This window comes from Ranitomeya imitator, chromosome 3 (assembly GCF_032444005.1).
Source record: "Ranitomeya imitator isolate aRanImi1 chromosome 3, aRanImi1.pri, whole genome shotgun sequence".
NCBI lineage: Eukaryota > Metazoa > Chordata > Amphibia > Anura > Dendrobatidae > Ranitomeya > Ranitomeya imitator.
In genome coordinates this window covers 685,843,802-685,860,501 of record NC_091284.1, presented here as the reverse complement: position 1 = coordinate 685,860,501, position 16,700 = coordinate 685,843,802, and the positions used below count along the sequence as shown (strand labels likewise).

Genomic DNA, 16,700 nt, shown 5'->3' with positions numbered 1-16,700 from the left:
TAACCTCATAAAGGGACATTGGCAGAATTGTAAAAATTGGCTCTGTTACTCAGGGGTTAATTTATTACTTGCAAATAAAAAAAATTTCTGTTATAATTATTGTTTATGAAACAGTGTGATCAGCAGTGCTAAATGGGTGTGGTCAGGGGCACAGCCTAAATTTGCTGCTGCGCATGCGCAAACTTTGTCCCTCTTTCCCTTCTTTGAAAGTTGGGCGCTACGGTTAAATATGTAAACTTCGGCTTCTGGTTTGTGTTTCCTTGCATCCTTTTTGGGGATTCCCTAGCATCCAGGCAACCCCCACATGTACTTATGCTGGCTAACAGATGAAAATCATTCAGCTGCGGCAAGAAAAACGAAATCTCCGAGCACTAAAAAATACTCGGAGGACCCCCGAGCGTGCTGGAGAAATGTCGAGTAACGAGTATATTCGCTCATCACTAATGACCATTCGTTATGATTCTTTTTGTGAAGCTTTATGGGAGAAGACAGCAGGGACACAGTAGACAGGAGAGACTGCTGCACATTTGCTGTCCGAGTTGTGGGGACAGCGCAGACTAAATAATGTCTTCGTCACAGAAAGGATTGGTTCTGCTGCCATCTAGTGGACAATACGACACCTGCACCTTTGTTCATACTTCTCTGTTGCAAATGAAAAAAAATGAACATTTTGTCCGCACATATATAGAAAACAAGTCCTAATTTCCGTATATAGTGCTCGTATTGTGGGTGCACGGTTGACGCCTCGTACTGCTCGTTCTCACGGTGCTCTGTAAACGCCTTCAGCATAAGCATTTACCCGGTGTCTGAGCCTCCCTCAGGGGCTTTCCTGTCCGCTGTACGTGACCACAGGCAGCACCTGCAGACACCTGAGGGCTGACGTCATCACGCAGCACTCTGAGGCGCTGCGCCCAGAATAGCCGTTAGCGGGGGGAGGAGCTTCAGTCTCCTGCGTCGCCCCGCCTCCTCCCCTCCTTTGTGTTGCCGCGAGATCCGGCGCGCTTCTCCCCAGGCTCAGAGTGAGGCTGGGAGCAGGCCCCGCCCGCCGCCGGTGACGTCACTCAGCAGGCCCGGGAGAGCTGGAGGAGGAGCTGAGCGGCGTGTGGCGGACACGACGAGAGAAAGCAGCGTGGAGCGGAAAGCCGGGAGCAGCACAGCAACATGTGAGTGGCCGGAGCTGAGGGCTGGAGGGCGCAGAGGTCTCTCCGGCAGGAGGCGCGGCCTGTCCGAGGGTACCACATAAGAGCCGGCAGAGTGCCCCCGGGCGAGCCTTCCCCAGCATGGCGGCCGCTGGCCAGACCTTTCCCGTTGGTGTCGCTCTCAGTCCGGTCGCTGGAGGAGGGGCCGCCCTGTCCCCGCCAGACGCCGGCCTGGTCACCAGGAGCCCCGCCACACCGCGAGCTCTAATCCGCTTACTCCATTCATTGCAGTGCGCATCTCCCATTCCTGCACCGTCACCTCCTCTGCTGCCCCCTGCTGGCGCTGCGGGAGGAGGCTCTGGGGCCCTCCCGGGCCACAGTCACGTGTGCTTACTGCAGACCCTCCCAGTGCTGCGCGTCCGGTGCCGGCGATCATTGCCCCCATCCCCCCACGGCCGGTCACATCCAATAAGTGCCATGGATATATCTGGCGATGGCAGCTGTTAACTCCTTACTAACCAGGACACTTTAGTCTCTCCCTTGTTCCTCGAACCGCAGCTTTTTCTTTTGTCCTTAATTATTTTGTGCTGGGTTAGTTGTAAATGAGTCCATTTACTTTACCATTAAAATGTACTGACACCCCCCAAATCTGATATTGGAAGGAGGGGACGCTGTATTTCCCAGGTAAGGTGCGGGCATCGGGCACACAGCCCCCTCCATATACCTGTCACAGCCATATGGTCTCACGACAGATAATAAATAAGTTACAAAGTAAATGACTCCTTCGGTCTTCACATTTTAGAAGGTAAAGTGGAGGCTGTCTGTAGGATCGTCCCTCCTGTTATAGGCATGTAGGTCATAGGAAGCCGAATAAAACGATGCACTGCAATCCGATGTCTTATTCCAGAGGAATCCACACTGCTATTAATAATATAAATGAGCGGTTAAGATCTATGGGTCCGACATAGATCTCCCGGAGAATCTGCCTCCAGAGCTGCTTATACATGAAAGGGGGAGTTACCAGTGTGAGCCATGTAATGGCTGACAGTCTGCTCTACATCTCACACTGGTAACAGCCTGTCACTGGTAATCAGAACAGGAGCACATTCTCCTGCAGATTTGTGTCTGGCCTTCAAATCGTAAAGGGAACCAGAAATAGTCTTATTAATCTGCCTGGTGCCCACACTTAGCCGAACGCTGCAGGGGGTGGAGGGGCGCTGCCGGATAATTCTCCGTTCCTAGAGTGTTAGCCGAGCACGCTCTTGTGCTCAGAGTACCTTCGGCGTGCTCGAACACTATGTTCGAGTTGCTGCATGTGTCGTGGCTAACGGGCAATCCCTGAATCTGTGCTGCTCTTTATGTTTATGCTCAGTATTGATCAGTGCTGTGGAGATGAAAGTCATGGAAATTGAGGAGTCGGTGGTTTGGCTTACTGACTCCACAGCCCTGTTTTTTCGCCCTGCACAGTTCTGTTAAGTGCAGGCTTCGAGCTGGTTAATATTGATATTAAAGGGAATCTGTGAGCATGTGTGTTTCCCCATCTGAGAGCACCATGATGTAGGTAGAGAAGCTGAATCCAGCAATGTATCACTTAGATTACTGGGTGCAGCTGTTCTGATACAACTCGGGTATGTGCACACGTTCAAGAATTGGCAGCGTTTTGGACGCAGTGGACATGTGCCGCATCCAGAGCGCTTCCAGCTATTGAACGCAGGTAAATCTGCATGTATTTACTGAACGTGTGGATTCACCGCTTCCAATACATTGTACGGGTGGTATTTATCTTGTGGAGGCTCGTGTCTCTGCAAGATAGACATGCTGCGGTCAGGAAGGATGCGCCGCGTGTCCGTCTCCGCCTGTGACCCGTGGCATCTGTGCACGCATAGTGGGCATGGAATTTCTTAAAATCCACTATGCTGTAACATCTGGACATTGAGCAAGTACACAGCGTCCAACCCCCAACGTTTATGGACTACCCTTAACCCCTTTCTGCCAGCTGACGGAATAGTACGTCAGCTGGCAGATCCCCTGCTTTGAGGTGGGCTCCGGCGGTGAGCCCACCTCAAAGCCGCGACATGTCAGCTGTTTTGTACAGCTGACATGTGCGCGCAATGAGCGCGAGCGGAATCGCGATCCGCCCGCGCTCATTAACTAGTTAAATGCCGCTGTCAAGCGCTGACAGCGGCATTTAACTAGCGCTCCCGGCCGCGCGGCCGGAGGTGCTCGCACTGCTGACCCCCATCACATGATCGGGGGTCAGCAGTGCATCGCCATAACAACCAGAGGTCTCCTTGAGACCTCTATGGTTGTTGATGGCCGATTGCTTTGAGCGCCACCCTGTGGTCGGTGTTCAAAGCAACCCTGCATTTCTGCTACATAGAGGTGATCTGTGCTTCACCTCTATGTAGCAGAGCCGATCGAGTTATGCATGCTTCTAGCCTCCCATGGAGGCTATTGAAGCATGCTAAAATTAAAAAAAAAAAGTGATTAAAAATATAAAAAAAATTAAAAATATATAAAAGTTCAAATCACCCCCCTTTCGCCCCAATCAAAATAAAACAATTAAAAAAAAATCAAACATACACATATTTGGTATCGCCGCGTTCAGAATCGCCCGATCTATCAATAAAAACAAAGGATTAACCTGACCGCTAAATGACGTAGCGAGAAAAAAAATCAAAACACCAAAATTACGTTTTTTTGGTCGCCGCAACATTGCATTAAAATGCAATAACGGGCGATCAAAAGAACGTATCTACACCAAAATGATATCATTAAAAACGCCAGCTCGGCACGCACAAAATAAGCCCTCACCTGACCCCAGATCACGAAAATTGGAGACGCTACGGGTATCGGAAAATCGCGCAATTTTTTTTTTTTTTTAGCAAAATTTGGAAATTTTTTTCACCACTTAGATAAAAAAATAACCTAGACATGTTTGGTGTCTATGAACTCGTAATGATCTGGAGAATCATAATGGCAGGTTAGTTTTAGCATTTAGTGAACCTAGCAAAAAAGCCAAACAAAAAACAAGTGTGGGACTGCACTTTTTTTGCAATTTCATCACACTTGGAATTTTTTTTCTGTTACATGGCATGGTAAAATCAATGGTATCGTTCAAAAGTACATCTCGTCCCGCAAAAAATAAGCCCTCACATGGCCATATTGACGGAAAAATAAAAAAGTTATGGCTCAGGGAAGGAGGGGAGCAAAAAACGAAAATGAAAAAGCGGAAAAAGCTCCGGGGGTGAAGGGGTTAAAGGGAACCTGTCACCCCGTTTTTTCAGATTGAGATATAAATACTGTTAAATAGGGCCTGCGCTGTGCGTTACTATAGTGTATGTAGTGTACCCTGATTCCCCACCTATGCTGAGAAATAACTTACCAAAGTCACCGTTTTCGCCTGTCAATCAGGCTGGTCAGGTCGGGTGGGCGTGGTGACATCGCTCCTTTCTTCCCCAGCTTTCCGTTGGTGGCGTAGTGGTGTGCGCATGTCGCAGTGACGAATCCACTGCGCGCACGTGAAGAAGCAGTGCGATCTCGGCTTTGGGAAAATGGCCGCCGCGATCTCTTCTGCGCACGCGCGGCATCCCGCGGCCATTTTCCTGAAGCCCCGTGCAGCAGAGCACTCCATCTGCGCACGCGCGGCCCCAGGAAGATGGCCGCCCCCACCGATGACAGGGGGTGATAGCGCAGATCGCGCGCTGCTTCTTCACGTGCCCACAGTGGATTAGTCACTTCAACATGCGCACACCACTACGCCACCAACGTAAAGCTGAGGAAGAAACAGCGCTGTGACCACGCCCACCCGACCTGACCAGCTTGATTGACAGGCGAAAACGGCGACTTTGGTAATGTATTTCGCAGCATAGGTGGGGAATCAGGGTACACTACATACACTATAGTAATGCACAGCGCAGGCCCTATTTAACAGTATTTATATCTCAATCTGAAAAAAACGGGGTGACAGGTTCCCTTTAAGACTGTGTGCACACGTTGCGGATTTTTCGCGGCGTTCGCTATAGAAATGCATAAAAAACATACATTATGCATCCCATCATTTAGAATGCATTCCGCAATTTTTGTGCACGTGATGCGTTTTTTGTTTTTCGCGAAAAAACCGCAGCATGTTAATTAATTTTGCGGATTTTTCACGTTTTTCCTGCTATTTAATGCATTGGGAAGCTCAGAAAAAAAAACGCAAATAAACGCATGCGGATTTGTTGCAGAAAATGTCCGGTTTTGCTCAGGAAATTTCTGCAAGAAATCCTGAACGTGTGCACATAGCCTAAATCTAAAAACTCTTAGGCTATGTGCACACGTTCAGGATTTCTTGCAGACATTTTCTGCAACAAATCCGCATGCGTTTTTTTTTTTTTTGGGGGGGGTAGGGGGGGTTTCTAGGAAAAAAACGCATCATGTGCACAAAAATTGCGGAATGCATTCTAAATGATGGGATGCATAATGTATGCGTTTTTATAGCGAAAAATCTGCAACGTGTGCACACAGCCTTAAGGTACCGTCACACTTAGCGACGCTGCAGCGATACCGACAACGATCCGGATCGCTGCAGCGTCGCTGTTTGGTCGCTGGAGAGCTGTCACACAGACCGCTCTCCAGCGACCAACAATGCCGGTAACCAGGGTAAACATCGGGTAACTAAGCGCAGGGCCGCGCTTAGTAACTCGATGTTTACCCTGGTTACCATCCTAAAAGTAAAAAAAAACAAACAGTACATACTTACCTACAGCCGTCTGTCCTCCAGCGCTGTGCTCTGCACTCCTCCTGTACTGTCTGTGTGAGCACAGCGGCCGGAAAGCAGAGCGGTGACGTCACCGCTCTGCTTTCCGGCTGACCGACGCTCAGAGCCAGTACAGGAGGAGTGCAGAGCACAGCGCTGGAGGACAGACGGCTGTAGGTAAGTATGTACTGTTTGTTTTTTTTTACTTTTAGGATGGTAACCAGGGTAAACATCGGGTTACTAAGCGCGGCCCTGCGCTTAGTTACCCGATGTTTACCCTGGTTACCAGTGAAGACATCGCTGAATCGGTGTCACACACGCCGATTCAGCGATGTCTACGGGGAGTCCAGCGACCAAATAAAGTTCTGGACTTTCTTCCCCGACCAGCGACAGCACAGCAGGGGCCTGATCGCTGCTGCCTGTCACACTGGACGATATCGCTAGCGAGGACGCTGCAACGTCACGGATCGCTAGCGATATCGTCTAGTGTGACGGTACCTTTAGAGTGAAGCAGAGCTGAGAAAGCTGCTCCGATCCCAGGCTCTGCATGTACAAAGTGCATAGACAAGTACTTAGTTGCCAGACTAGTTGGGCAATGTTAATCTCAGTGATAAATCCTTCACAGATAATAAACTACAACACTCTTTTTGACAAGTGATACATCTCTGAATTCTGTGTTTGTCTCAATCTACTGTCTTCAGATTGCATAGCAAAAACCTGCTGACAGATTCCCTTTAACCTGCAGATTAATAGCGTTTTTTCTGGTGACCTCTTCCCTTTAACAGCTAATTTTACATATTGAGAAAAATATGAAATTCTCTGGAACCATTCATCAGATTGCAGATATCAAGGTAGTATTTATTATTCTTTGCTCATATAGCGACCTCATATTCTGCAGTGCTACAGACATTATCTGAATGCAGAACGGTGGCTCAGTGGTTAGCACAGCAGCCTTGCATTGCTGGAGTCCTGGGTTCAAATTCCACCAAGGACAACATCTGCAAGAAGTTTGTATGTTCTCCCCGTGTTTGCGTGGGTTTCCTCCGGGCACTCTGGTTTCCTCCCACATTCCAAAGACATACTGATAGGGATTCTAGATTGTGAGCCCCATTGGGGACAGCGCCTATAATGTGTGCAAACTGTAAAGCGCTGTGTAATATGTTATATAAAATAAATAATTATCCCCGTCCCCATTGAAATTCACAATCTAAATCCCCTATCAGTATGTCTTTAGTATGTGGGAAGACACCCATGCAAACTCGGGGAGACCATACAAACTTCTTGCGTGTGTTTCCTTGGTGGGATTTGAACCAAGGACTGCAAAGCAGCAGTGCTAACCACTAAAGGTACCGTCACACTCAGCAACTTTGCAAAGAGAACGACAACAATCCGTGACGTTGCAGCTTCCTGGATAGCGATCGCGTTGTGTTTGACACGCAGCAGCGATCTGGATCTCGCTGTGACATCGCTGGTCGGAGCTAGAAGTCCAGAACTTTATTTCGTCGCCAGGTCGGCGTGTATCGTCATGTTTGACATCAAAAGCAACGACGCCAGCAACGAGCATAGGACCTCTAGATGTGTGTCGGATCGGTACACTCCGGCTGTTTGACATAGAGCTAACAACCAGCGAGAACGAGAAGTGAGTCGCCGTTACGTCACTGGATCGCTCCTGCATCGTTCTGGAGTTGCTGTGTTTGACGTCTCTACAGCAACCTAAACAGCGACGCTCCAGCGATCTAGTTTAGGTCGGCTCGTTGTCTATATCGCTGCAGCGTCGCTGAGTGTGACGGTACCTTTAGGCACCATTTTATTCATCATCTTATGACCTGCATGCCCGTGTAGACAGCTTATGAGGGTCGATACCACTGACACATTCCCTTTGTCCACTTGGTTAAACATCTAATATGGGATACATTTTGGCCATGTTTTGATCGTCCAATAGGCTATATACAAGTTGAAATATGGTCATTCACTGTCCTGGTTACATAGGCAAGCAAGACAATCGTTAATACCATTCTTATGTCCCCATATAGTACAAATCATTGCACAGTTGGCTAGTCTATAAGGTCTTGTGTCAGGAAACTTTGTAAGGCCGAATGTAGATGTCCGTGTATGGACTGGCCACTGGTCTCCACTGAAATTCAAAGATTTCATAAATGTCTGAGGCTGTTAAAGGGAACCTGTCACCCCCCTCAGGCGTTTGTAACTAAAAGAGCCACCTTGTGCAGCACAAATGCTGCATTCTGACAAGGTGGCTCTTTTTAGTTATGATGCCTGCACACGCTGAAATAAACGCTTATAAAATGTGCCCCCTCTTACCCTGAAATGTTTCCGGAGGCGGGTCTTTCCTTGCTAATCGGACACAGCACAGCCGTTACTCCGGGCCAGTGCACGCCGGGCGCCGCCTCCTCAGCTCTGTTTTCAAATGAGCCTGCACTCTTTTCTCATGCCTTGGGCATGCGCAGTGAGCGCTGCCCGTCCTCTGTCCGCACAGGCGCAGTCAGCTAGACTGCAAATGAGGACAGAGGACGTGCAGTGCTCACTGCGCATGCCCAAGGCATGAGAAAAGAGCGCAGGCGCCGGCTCATTTGAAAACAGCGCTGAGGAGGTGGCGCGCACAGGCCCGGAGTGACGGCTGTGCTGCGTCTGATTAGCAAGGAAAGACCCGCCTCCGGGAACATTTCAGGGTTAGGGTATGTGTCCACGATCAGGATGGCCGGCGGTATCGTCGGAGCGGCTTAGCCGCTCTGCGGTAAGCCCCGCCCCCTTTCTGGGACGCGATGATGCCGGATGTGTTCATAGCACACATCCGGCATCATCGCTCCCCACCATAGGGCCCTGTGCTATATCTTGCGGCGACGCAGCGTCGCCGCAAGATATACGGACATGCTGCGATCTGAAAAGACGCGCAGCATGTCCGGAGTCGCAGGGCCGCCGCGTGCGTGTTACCACGCATAGTGGAGACGGGATTTCATTAAATCCCCTCCACTATGCTGTAACATCTGGACGCTGCGTGTCTGACGCTGCGTCCCTATGCAGCGTCAAACACGCAGCGTTTACTGCACGTGGACACATACCCTAAGAGGGGGTACATTTTATAAGTGATTATTTCAGCGTGTGCAGGCATCATACCTAAAAGAGCCACCTTGTCAGAATGCAGCATTAGTGCTGCACAAGGTGGCTCTTCTAGTTACAAACGCCTGAGGGGGGTGACCGGTTCCCTTTAAACTCAGGTCAGGAGTCCCACAACCAGTCTGCACATTGTCCTTGTTTCACGGACCCCTAAATTTAGCTGAAGCTTATTTCAGGCAATCCCCACATATAGGAAATATGTAGGGCAGCACGGTGGCTCAGTGGTTAGCACTGCAGCTTTGCAGCTCTGGGGTTCTGGGTTCAAATCCCACCAAGAACAACACCTGCAAGGAGAAGCAGACATCCAACAGTGGGTCAAGAACATGAGCTGGACAGCACCTGGCCCAGACATGACCACCCCTACTGGCTAAAGAAATTAACATCGGTACATGAACGCATGGCAAAGCAGATGAACCAGCTGCTAGAAGCAGGCCACCACCCAGATTGGCTAACGCAAGGTAGAACAGTGCTGATCATGAAGGATCCTCACAAAAATACAGTTCCATCCGACTACGGCCCAATAACCTGCCTTACAACAACATGGAAACTCCTGTCAGGCATCATAGCCACCAAGCTACAGAACCGTATGAACCAGTACATGAATACAGCTCAGAAAGGCATTGGGACCGACACCAGACACTAAGCACCAGCTCCTAGTAGATATAGCAGTCTCTCAAGATCCAGACAAACCAATCTCAGCACAGCCTGGATTGACTACAGGAAAGCCTATGACTCAATGCCACACACATGGATCTGTGAATGCCTGGCTCTACAATGTGAAGGCAACAATGATTCCAGTGGTGATAGGAGCAGTGACCCCCAAGTTGGAAGAATGGCTACAACAGATCCCAAGAGCAACATCTGAACTCTGTCCAGAAAAGCGCAATGCTGGGAACAACTAAGATCTTGATCCTGCGCAGAACCCTCACACTCACAGGCCTCTGGAGAAAGCTGGACTCCGAGACAGCACAGAGGCACTAATCATAGCGACACAAGATCCATAGAAGCGGGAATCTACCACACAAGACAAGACCCCAGATGCAGACTATGCAAAGAAACCTCAGAAACCGTCCAACACATAGTGGCAGGATGTAAAATGCAAGCAGGAACAGCGTATAACGAACGCCACAACCAAGTAGCGAGAATTGTATATAGGAACATCTGCTCAGCATATGGGCTAAGTCCAGGTGGGAGACCCCAGAAAACGTGGTGGAGAATGAAAGGGCTAAAATCCTGTGGGACTTCAAGATCCAGATGTATAAGCAGGTGTTGGCTACCCAACCAGACGTTGTGATAGTAGACAAGGATCAGAAGACAGCAATGATGTAACAGTGCCAAGTGACAGCAATATCAGAAAGAAGGAATATGAGAAGCTGGAGAGATACCAGGGTCTCAAAGGAGAACTGGAGAAGATGTGGAAGGTGAAGGCAACAATGATTCCAGTGGTGATAGGGGTCACTGCTCCAAGTGCTCCTAAGTTGGAAGAATGGCTACAACAGACTCCAGGAGCAACATCTAAGCTCTCTGTCCAGAAAAGCGCAATGCTGGGAACAACTAAGATCCTGCGCAGAACCCTCAAACTCCCAGGCCTCTCTAAATAACGATGTCTAGCAAAAATTAAGAGACCACCACATCGAAGCCCTGTCATGAGGAGCCCAATCTCCAGACCTGAACCCCATTGAAAAACTCTGGAATGTAATCAAGAGGATGATGGATAGCCACAAGCCATCAAACAAAGAACTGCTTACATTTTTGTACCAGAAGCACAAATCATGGTTATTCCACAAAATATTGATTTCTAAACTCTTCCTGAGTTAAAACATTAATACTATTGTTTCTAAATGATTTTAAACTTTGTTTTCTTTGCATTATTTGATGTCTGAAAGCACTGTTTTTTTTATTTTGTCCATTTCTCATTTTCAGAAAAAAAATACATTTATTGCTTTGAAATTCGGAGACATGTCAGAAGTTTATAGAATAAATGAACAGTTTACATTTCACTGAAAAATATACCATATATCTATAACGAGAAAAATCAGGCAAACTGAACATTTTGCAATGGTCTCAAATTTTTGCCAGTGCCATATACGGCGTGTATGTATACGTTTGTATGTATGTGTGTATGTATTTTTTTTTTTTTTTTTTTTCAAAAAAATAAGGGAAACACTAGAATCCCACATTCTAGATATCACTGAATGAAATATTCCAGTTGTAAATCGTTATTCATTACATAGTGGAATGTGTTGAGAACAATAAAACCTAAAAATGATCAACATAAATTACATCTAATATCCCACAGAGGTCTGGAGTTGGAATGATGCTCAAAATCAAAGTGGAAAATGAAGTTACAGGCTGATCCAACTTCAGTGGAAATGCATCAAGACAAGGAAATTATGCTCAGTTGTGTGTGGCCTCCAGGTGCCCGTGTGACCTCCCTACAACGCCTGGACATGCCCCCGATGAGGCAGCGGATGGTTGTCTGAGGGGTCTCCCAGATATGGACTAAAGCATCTGCCAACTCCTGGACAGTCTGTGATTCAACGTGACGGTGGATGGTGCGAGACATGATGTCTCAGATGTGTTCAATCGGATTTAGGTCTGGGGAACGGGTGGGCCAGTCCATAGCTTCAATGCCTTCACCTTGCAGGAACTGCTGACACACTCCAGCCATGAGGTCTGACATTGTCCTGCATTAGGAGGAACCCAGGGCCAACCGCACCAGCATATGGTCTCACAAGGGGTCTGAGGATCTCATATCGGTACCTAATGGCAGTCAGGCTACCTCTGGTGAGCACATGGAGGGCTGTGCGGCCCTCCAAAAAGAATGCCACCCCACACAATTACTGACCCACTGCCAAACTTGTCATGCTGAAGGATGTTGCTGGCAGCAGATCGCTGTCCACGGCGTCTCTAGATTCTGTCACATGTGCTCAGTGTGAACCTGCATTCATCTGTGAAGAGCACAGGGCGTCTGTGGCAAATTCAAAGCCTTTTGCACGGTGTTGGGCTGTGAGCACAACCCCCATCTGTGGACGGCGGGCACCCAGACCATCCTCACAGAGTCGGTTTCTAACCGTCTGTGCAGACACATGCACATTTGTGGCCTACTGGAGGTCATTTTGCAGGGCTCTGGCAGTGCTCTTCCATATTCTTCTTGCACAAAGGCTGAAGTAGCGGTCCTGCTGCTGGGTTGTTGCCCTCCTACGGTCCCCTCCACGTCTCCTGGTGTACTGGCCTGTCTCCTGGTAGCGCCTCTGGTCACTACGCTGACAAGCACAGCAAACCACTTTGCCACAGCTCACATTGATGTGCCATCCTGGATGAGCTGCACTACCTGAGCCACTTGTGTGGGTTGTAGAGTCCGTCTCATGGTACCACGAATGTGAAAGCACAACCCACATTCAAATGTGACCAAAACATCAGCCAGAAAGCATTGGTACTGAGATGTGGTCTGTGGTCCCCACCTGCAGAACCACTCCTTTGAGTGTGTCTTGATGATTGTCAATAATTTCCATCTGTTGTCTATTCCATTTGCACAACAGCATGTGAAATTGTCAAACACTGTTGCTTCCTAAGTGGACAGTTTGATTTCATAGAAGCTTGATTTAGGCTGGTTTCACACTTGCGTTTTCATCTGCAGCGTTTTTACCGCAAAAAAAGCATGCGTTTTTTTCCCTATCTTTAACATTAAAAACGCATGGGTTTTTTTTGTATACGCGTTTGGTCGCGTTTATGAGCGCATGCGTTTTTTTTCTGCATGCGTTCATTTGCAGAAATGCAACATGTAGTAATTTTTGCTGCGTTTTTTTGCCGCAGAAAAATGCATGCGTTTTTTCGCGGCAAAAAAACTTATTGATGTCTATGTAAACGCATGCGTTTTTAAGCACATGCGTTTTTGCGTTAAAAACGCATGCGTTTTTATTAAAAAAAAAAAACCAAAACACAGAAAACACACTAATATGCCACCCCCCACAATAAAGGTGATAAAGGGACCCTAACCCTAAAGAGATCCTAACCCTAAAGGGATCCTAACCCTAATCCCTTTAGGGTTAGGATCCCTTTAGGCTTAACCCCTTTACCCCCAAGGGTGGTTTGCACGTTAATGACCAGGCCAATTTTTACAATTCTGACCACTGTCCCTTTATGAGGTTATAACTCCGAAACGCTTCAACGGATCCTGGTGATTCTGACATTGTTTTCTCGTGACATATTGTACTTCATGATAGTGGTAAAATTTCTTTGATAGTACCTGCGTTTATTTGTGAAAAAAACGGAAATTTGGCGAAAATTTTGAAAATTTCGCAATTTTCAAACTTTGAATTTTTATGCAATTAAATCACAGAGATATGTCACACAAAATACTTAATAAGTAACATTTCCCACATGTCTCCTTTACATCAGCATAATTTTGGAACCAATTTTTTTTTTGTTAGGGAGTTATAAGGGTTAAAAGTTGACCAGCAATTTCTCATTTTTACAACACCATTTTTTTTTAGGGACCACGTCTCATTTGAAGTCATTTTGAGGGGTCTATATGATAGAAAATGCCCAAGTGTGACACCATTCTAAAAACTGCACCCCTCAAGGTGCTCAAAACCACATTCAAGAAGTTTATTAACCCTTCAGGTGTTTAATAGGAATTTTTGGAATGTTTAAATAAAAATGAACATTTAACTTTTTTACACAAAAAATTTACTTCAGCTCCAATTTGTTTTATTTTACCAAGGGTAACAGGAGAAATTGGACCCAAAAAGTTGTTGTCCAATTTGTCCTGAGTACGCTGATACCCCATATGTGGCAGTAAACCACTGTTTGGGCGCATGGGAGAGCTCGGAAGGGAAGGAGCGCTATTTGACTTTTCAATGCAAACTTGACAGGAATTGAGATGGGACGCCATGTTGCGTTTGGAGAGCCACTGATGTGCCTAAACATTGAAACCCCCCACAAGTGACACCATTTTGGAAAGTAGACCCCCTAAGGAACTTATCTGGATGTGTGGTGAGCACTTTGACCCACCAAGTGCTTCACAGAAGTTTATAATGCAGAACCGTAAAAATAAAAAATCATATTTTTTCACAAAAATTATATTTTTGCCCCCAATTTTTTATTTTTCCAAGGGTAAGAGAAGAAATTGGACCTCAAAAGTTGTTGTCCAATTTGTCCTGAGTATGCTGATACCCCATATGTGGCAGTAAACCACTGTTTGGGCGCATGGGAGAGCTCGGAAGGGAAGGAGCGCAGTTTGACTTTTCAATGCAAAATTGACAGAAATTGAGATGGGACGCCATGTTGCGTTTGGAGAGCCACTGATGTGCCTAAACATTGAAACCCCCCACAAGTGACACCATTTTGGAAAGTAGACCCCCTAAGGAACTTATCTAGAGGTGTGGTGAGCACTTTGACCCACCAAGTGCTTCACAGAAGTTTATAATGCAGAACCGTAAAAATAAAAAATCATATTTTTTCACAAAAATTATATTTTTGCCCCCAATTTTTTATTTTTCCAAGGGTAAGAGAAGAAATTGGACCTCAAAAGTTGTTGTCCAATTTGTCCCGAGTACGCTGATACCCCATATGTGGCAGTAAACCACTGTTTGGGCGCATGGGAGAGCTCTGAAGGGAAGGAGCGCCGTTTGACTTTTCAATGCAAAATTGACAGGAATTGAGATGGGACGCCATGTTGCGTTTGGAGAGCCACTGATGTGCCTAAACATTGAAACCCCCCACAAGTGACACCATTTTGGAAAGTAGACCCCCTAAGGAACTTATCTGGATGTGTGGTGAGCACTTTGACCCACCAAGGGCTTCACAGAAGTTTATAATGCAGAGCCATAAAAATAAAACAAAATTTTTTTCCCACAAAAATTATTTTTTAGCCCCCAGTTTTGTATTTTCTCTAGGGTAAGAGGAGAAATTGGACCACAAAAGTTGTTGTCCAATTTGTCCTGAGTACGCTGATACCCCATATGTGGGGGGGAACCACCGTTTGGGCGCATGGGAGGGTTCGGAAGGGAAGGAGCGCCATTTGGAATGCAGACTTAGATGGAATGGTCTGCAGGCGTCACATTGCGTTTGCAGAGCCCCTAATGTACCTAAACAGTAGAAACCCCCCACAAGTGACACCATTTTGGAAAGTAGACCCCCTAAGGAACTCATCTTGATGTGTTGTGAGAGCTTTGAACCCCCAAGTATTTCACTACAGTTTATAACGCAGAGCCATGCAAATAAAAAATATTTTTTTTTCCACAAAAATTATATTTTAGCCCCCAGTTTTGTATTTTTCCAAGGTTAGCAGGAGAAATTGGACCCTAAATGTTGTTGTCCAATTTGTCCTGAGTACGCTGATACCCGATATGTGGGGGGGAACCACCGTTTGGGCGCATGGGAGGGCTCGGAAGGGAAGGAGCATCATTTGGAATGCAGACTTAGATGGATTGGTCTGCAGGCGTCACATTGCGTTTGCAGAGCCCCTAATGTACCTAAACAGTAGAAACCCCCCACAAGTGACCCCATATTGGAAACTAGACCCCTCAATGAACTTATCTAGATGTGTTGTGAGAACTTTGAACCCCCAAGTGTTTCACTACAGTTTATAACGCAGAGCCGTGAAAATAAAAAATCTTTTTGTTTTCCCACAAAAATTATTTTTTAGCCCCCAGTTTTGTATTTTCCCAAGGGTAACAGGAGAAATTGGTCCACAAAAGTTGTTGTCCAATTTGTCCTGAGTACGCTGATACCCGATATGTGGGGGGGAACCACCGTTTGGGCGCATGGGAGGGCTCGGAAGGGAAGGAGCATCATTTGGAATGCAGACTTAGATGGATTGGTCTGCAGGCATCACATTGCGTTTGCAGAGCCCCTAATGTACCTAAACAGTAGAAACCCCCCACAAGTGACCCCATATTGGAAACTAGACCCCTCAATGAACTTATCTAGATGTGTTGTGAGAACTTTGAACCCCCAAGTGTTTCACTACAGTTTATAACGCAGAGCCGTGAAAATAAAAAATCTTTTTGTTTTCCCACAAAAATTATTTTTTAGCCCCCAGTTTTGTATTTTCCCAAGGGTAACAGGAGAAATTGGTCCACAAAAGTTGTTGTCCAATTTGTCCTGAGTACGCTGATACCCCATATGTTGGGGTAAACCCCTGTTTGGGCACACAGGAGAGCTCGGAAGGGAAGGAGCACTGTTTTACTTTTTCAACGCAGAATTGGCTGGAATTGAGATCGGACGCCATGTCGTGTTTGGAGAGCCCCTGATGTGCCGAAACAGTGGAAACCCCCCAATTATAACTGAAACCCTAATCTAAACACACCCCTAACCCTAATTCCAACGGTAACCCTAACCACACCTCTAACCCTGACACACCCCTAACCCTAATCCCAACCCTATTCCCAACTGTAAATGTAATCTAAACCCTAACCCTAACTTTAGCCCCAACCCTAACTGTAGCCCCAACCCTAACCCTAACCCTAATCCTAGCCCTAACCCTAGCCCTAACCCTAGCCCTAACCCTAGCCCTAACCCTAGCCCTAACCCTAGCCCTAGCCCTAGCCCTAACCCTAGCCCTAACCCTAACCCTAGCCCTAACCCTAGCCCTAACCCTAGCCCTAACCCTAGCCCTAACCCTAGCCCTAACCCTAGCCCTAATGGGAAAATGGAAATAAATACATTTTTTTTTATTTTTC

At 47.0% G+C, this 16,700-nt stretch overlaps 1 protein-coding gene across 1 annotated transcript in view; it reads left to right on the top strand.

Moving 5' to 3' along the window:
• Positions 1-1,016: 1,016 nt before the first annotated feature.
• PTGES3 (prostaglandin E synthase 3) overlaps positions 1,017-16,700 on the top strand; it is a 52,555-nt gene continuing 36,871 nt past the window's right edge. Inside the window, exon 1 of the mRNA XM_069758460.1 lies at positions 1,017-1,163. Coding sequence (XP_069614561.1) covers positions 1,162-1,163 — 2 coding nt within the window. The 5' untranslated portion in view covers positions 1,017-1,161. The remainder of the gene's footprint in view (positions 1,164-16,700) is intronic.